Source organism: Lissotriton vulgaris, chromosome 1_1, assembly GCF_964263255.1.
Source record: "Lissotriton vulgaris chromosome 1_1, aLisVul1.2, whole genome shotgun sequence".
NCBI classification, from domain to species: domain Eukaryota; kingdom Metazoa; phylum Chordata; class Amphibia; order Caudata; family Salamandridae; genus Lissotriton; species Lissotriton vulgaris.
In genome coordinates, this window is record NC_141685.1 from 1,782,816,012 (window position 1) to 1,782,821,101 (window position 5,090).

General features: G+C 52.1%; 1 protein-coding gene across 1 annotated transcript; it reads left to right on the plus strand.

Annotated features, from left to right (window-relative positions):
• Positions 1–276: 276 nt before the first annotated feature.
• On the plus strand, positions 277–4,641 carry LOC147751212 (uncharacterized). Its single transcript, XM_086937989.1, has 2 exons — positions 277–547; positions 3,992–4,641. Exons 1-2 carry the CDS (start codon positions 277–279, stop codon positions 4,639–4,641), a joined length of 921 nt encoding a protein of 306 aa, XP_086794115.1.
• The last annotated feature ends 449 nt before the right edge of the window (positions 4,642–5,090 follow it).

Consider the following 5,090-nt stretch of genomic DNA (forward strand, 5'->3'; position numbering starts at 1 on the left):
CTGGCGTCGGGGGGTGATTGCGGTTCCGATGTGGGGGGCAATGTTTCTGGGGCTGTTTCTTTGTCTGGCTCGAGCGGCCGCAGTTTTCAATCTGCGCCATCGGCTGGGCGGCTGTTGGCTGTCTCTACGGGCCCGGGAACTGTCCACACGGCTGTTTCCAGTGGTGGGCTTACAGGGGGGCTGTCTGGAGCGGACGGCTCTTCTACAGCTTTCAGTGCACATAGCTTTCAAAACATCGACTGGCAATTTTATGATGGGGGTATTGATGATGGGGCTATGCCCAGTGGTAGTGCTCAAGTTGAATTTTCTGATGAAGCTTTCGTTGGGAGTTTTCATGATGATGAGTTGGAAGAAGGGGAGTTGAGAGACAAGGATGTTGGGCTTTTGGCAGCACGGGCCCAGGGGGGTGGGTTGGGGCAACCCACTGTTTCTCGTGTTTTGCAGGAGTCTCGAGCGGACCATGCAGGTGTACGAGGGGCAGTGTGGTCTGGACCTTCTCAGAGGGATCGTGGGGCTGTCGCACAGCAGTCGGAGCAGTTACCGAGAGGTAAGGATGGGTGGTGGTCTGTGTGGCAACCTAGGGAGAGTCTCCCTGTTAAAAGTACAAGATCTATTGGTACGGGTGATGGGGTTGTGGTTGAGCGAGTCGCTCTGGCACCGAGGCTTGAGCGGCCTGTACTTTCGAATGTTTCTAATGTGCAAGTTGCAAATTAAGTTTCTACAGCGGGGGTGGGCGGGGTGGAGGCCACACGTGTCACGGAGGATAGTATCCTACCGAAAAAGTTGCCTTATTCTGGGGTGGGAATGCCTTTGGGGTCTCATTTATCTGAAAAAACGAAGAATTTGATATGGTCTGGGGCATTTGTGGATGTTTTTCGGCTTCTCCATAGGGATGTTCAGGCAAAAGAAGGGTCAAAGGAGGAGGAATTAGAATTGGCTCGGAGGCCTCGTGTTCCGAAGTCCATAGAGAACTGGACTTCGGCCTTTCTTATTTATGCCAGCGTTTATTGTCAACGTCATCCTGAGAAAGCAATAGACATGTTTAAATATGCTGATGTTATACGCAAGGCTCACAGTTATTTTGGCGGCTTTGCTTGGTTGTCCTATGATGACGAATTCAGGGCGCGCATGAGCGCTTTCCCTGAGCGTTCGTGGGGTGAGGTTGATTCCGAGTTATGGTTGCAATGGATGGCATCGGCAAACCCCCCTGCTACGACTCACACAGCTAGCGGGCAGCCCGTGTATTATCGGCCCTTTTCAGCTCGCCCCGCTCAGTCTGGGGCGGGGGTTTGGGGCAGAGGTCAGTCAGCCGCCTCTGGCACATGCTGGCATTTTAACAGGGGTTCCTGTAACAGACCTGCTTGCAGGTACAAACACGAGTGTTCTCAGTGTGGAGGGAAGCATGCTCTCACCCAGTGTTTTCCCGGCCAGCGATTGGGTGAGCAGGGACGAGGTTCAGGGGGTAGGGGGCAGCAACAACAGTCTGTTTACAAGGGCCCCTACTCCTATTAGGCAGGAGGTTCTCGATCTCTGGCTGGTGGATTATCCAGATTTTGAGGCCGCTAAGATTTTGTCTTGGGGTTTCAAAATTGGGTTCAGGATTGGGTATCAGGGACCCAGGGTGGGCAGGTGGTCGGACAATTTGAAGTCTGCGAAGGAGAGTCCCCATGTTGTGCGGAAGAAGCTGGATGCTGAGCTTGCGGCTGGTAGGATTGCTGGTCCTTTTGTGAATTGTCCTCTGCCTGACTTGATTGTATCGCCCCTGGGTGTGGTGCCTAAGAAGGCGGAAGGGGAGTTTCGTCTTATCCATCACCTGTCCTGGCCAGAGGGTTCATCAATTAATGACTTTATTGATCCAGCTGACTCCACTGTCAATTATGCTTCGGTGGACGATGCCTTACGGCTCGTGCGCACGGCTGGTGTTGGGGCTTTGCTGGCGAAGAGCGACATTCAGTCGGCTTTCCGGCTATTGCCCATTCACCCTTGGGATTTCAGTCTGTTGGGAATGCATTTTGATGGTAGTTTCTACGTGGATCGGGTGTTGCCCATGGGCTGTTCAGTGTCATGCTCCCTTTTTGAAACTTTCAGTACCTTCCTGCAGTGGCGATTCACTTTTGTTAGTGGCCACGTATTGGTCTGTCATTACCTTGATGATTTTCTTTTCATTGGGGAAGGTCGATCTGGGCAGTGTCAGTCGGCTTTGAACATCTTTCAGGCTCTAGCGGAGGAATTGGGGGTTCCATTGGCGCCGGACAAGACAGAGGGTCCTTGTACGTCCCTGACTTTCTTGGGGATTGAAATTGATACTCTGTCTATGGTGGCGAGATTGCCTGTGGCCAAAGTGAAGGAAATGTCTGCTTTCATTCATCTGGTGTTGGGGGAGCGGAAAGTTGCTTTGAAAACTGTTCAGAAGTTGTTGGGTTACCTCAATTTTGCTTGCCGGGTTGTTCGGGCGGGCAGGACGTTCTGCAGACGTCTGGGCTTGTCCATGTCAGGAGCACGCCTTCCCCATCATAGGGTGCGCATTACCACCGCTGTGCGTGCCGATTTGACCGTCTGGCTTCGTTTCCTACTAGAGTTTAATGGCGTGTCCTTGTTTTTTGCGGATGAGGACATGGTATGGCAAGTACAGTTGTTCACTGATGCGTCAGGGGCTCACGGCTTCGGAATATTTTGGGACGGTCGATGGTGCGCGGCCGGCTGGCCGGCGCACTGGAAGGATCAGGGTCGCAGCATAGCGTTTCTGGAGCTCTTCCCGTTGCTGGTTGCTCTGCACCTATGGGGGGATGAGTTTCAGAATCGCTCAGTCTTGTTTCACGTGGACAATCTGGCAGTCGTGCACCTTGTCAATCACCAAAAGGCTTGTGATTTGCGGGTTTTGCGGCTCCTGCGCGCATTCATGCTGCGGTGTCTGCAATTAAATATTGTCTTTAAAGCACGGCATGTTCCTGGTACTTCTAATTGCATCGCTGATTCTTTGTCTCGCTTTCAGTGGTCCGAGTTCCGCAAGTTAGCTCCTGGGGCGGACCTGGAACCAACAGCGATCCCACAGTACGTATGGGACCTGGGGGATTGAGGGTTCACCACTTGGTAGAAAATTCAGTGGCTGACTCCACCAGGCGAGGTTATGTGAAAGCCTGGAATGAGTTTCTGCAGTTTGGTAAGGTTTCCATGGGGCCGATTGGGGCGGGTTGGTCTGATGAACAATGCGTCTTGCAGTTTGTTTTACATCTGGCGGACAAAGGCTTATCGCCCACTACAATTTCTGGCAAATTGGCTGGGGTTTATTTTTATGGGCAGCTTTGGTGGGGGAGGGATCCGGTTGGGGGGGTGTTGGTTCGTAAAGTGTTGAAAGGTTTGGCCAGGCTCCGGGCTGGTGGTCAGCAGCTCCGGCAGCCAGTGACTTTTGAGTTGCTCCAGTTGCTGTTGCCGGAATTGGAGGTGTGTTGTTATGATGCTTTGGAGTGTGCCAAATTTCGTTTGTGTTTTGTTTGGTTGTTCTTTGGGGCATTTCGGGCATCAGAGTTGCTGGGGTTGCGGGGCAGGGTAGGTATGACCAGCAATGAGGTGGTGTTGGAAAGTGACAGAGTGCGGCTGTGGCTGCGGGCATCTAAAACCGACCAGATGGGGAGGGGTAAGTGGGTGTTCCTTGGTAGAAGTGGTGTCTCTGCATGTTGCCCGGTTGGGGAATGGGAAGTGTTTGTGTCCTCTCCGCATTTTCTCCAGGGGTCCATATTTTGTCATGCGGATGGTAGTCCCATAGTTGCATCTCAATTGTTGGCTGTATTACGCAAGGTTTTGTTGCGCTTGGGGAAGGATCCTGTGCAATTTGGTACTCATTCTTTCCGAATTGGTGCGGCGACGGAGGCCGCTCGGTTGGGGTGGGACTGGTCCCAGATCCGACGCATTGGTCGTTGGCGTTCCAAGTGCTGTGAAAAGTATGTGAGGAAATAGTGCATTTTGGCTTGTCTAACATTTCTTTCTCTCCTAGGTCCCTGGCCATCAGTCGCCGGATGCAAACGAAGGGTGTGGATACTGGGGCACTCTTTTATTAAACGAGCAGCTTTAGCCGCTGCCAGCCAGCTCTGTGGGAGATCACTTGGTCTGAACAGTATGACACATGAAGTCTCATGGCATGGAACAGGGGGAATGCGCTGGGGTGGGCTTTTTCCCGCCTTGGCTGCTTTGGTTTCACAGTGTTTGGGGGGCCCTCCGGATCTCCTGGTGCTACACTTGGGAGAGAATGACTTGGTTTCTCTCTCTGGGTTGACCTTGTTAAAATTAATGAAGCAGGACCTGGAAATCATCAGAACCACATGGGTGAGCACCATGCTTATATGGACTGAGTTTGTGCCTCGTTTGCAATGGCGTGGGGCACGGAACCATTCTGCCCTGGAAAAGGCTAGAAGGAAAGTGAACAGGACAATGCGCCTTTTTTGTCAACATTGGGGGATCTACAGTTTGGACCATTATCATTTAAAAGTCTCTGAACATCATTTATTTTGTGAGGACGGTGTGCATCTCTCAGCTTTGGGCCTCTCTTTTTACCTCCTTGAACTCAGGGACTTGATTAGCAAGGTTCTTCAGGTACAGTTGTGGTGTGCTCCTTCCTTTCCTTTAAGTGGGGCAGGAAAACGCTAAAGGTTTTCCTGGGTGGCGGGTTTTTGTTAGTGGGGGTGGGCAGCCTGGAGCGGGTTGGCCATCCTGAAGGGTAGCGTTGGGTAGGCTACGGGTAGTAGGCAGGAGTTTGTTCGGGGTTTTGGGATTTAGGTTTCGTAGGCTCACTGTAGAGTTGAAGTATGTAAATAATAAATAAATAATGAATGTGTTTATGAAATTTATGATGCACCTGTCCTAAAATAAAAGTGGCCTTTCTTGCTCCTAAAAGAAGGTGTGGACAATGATTTCTTGCGCGAGGGGGGACCCAGGGAGAGCCAGGCGCGAGCCGGTCTCTTCCTGGGCAGGTTCGCGCGAGGATCATTACCAGGTGGGGGCTGATTAGCAGAGGGGTTAAAAGAGGAAGTTAGGCGGGCGGTTAGGAACTGCGTGGCGGGAGGCGTGAAGGGAGGTTGTTTTGCCCCACCCACCCT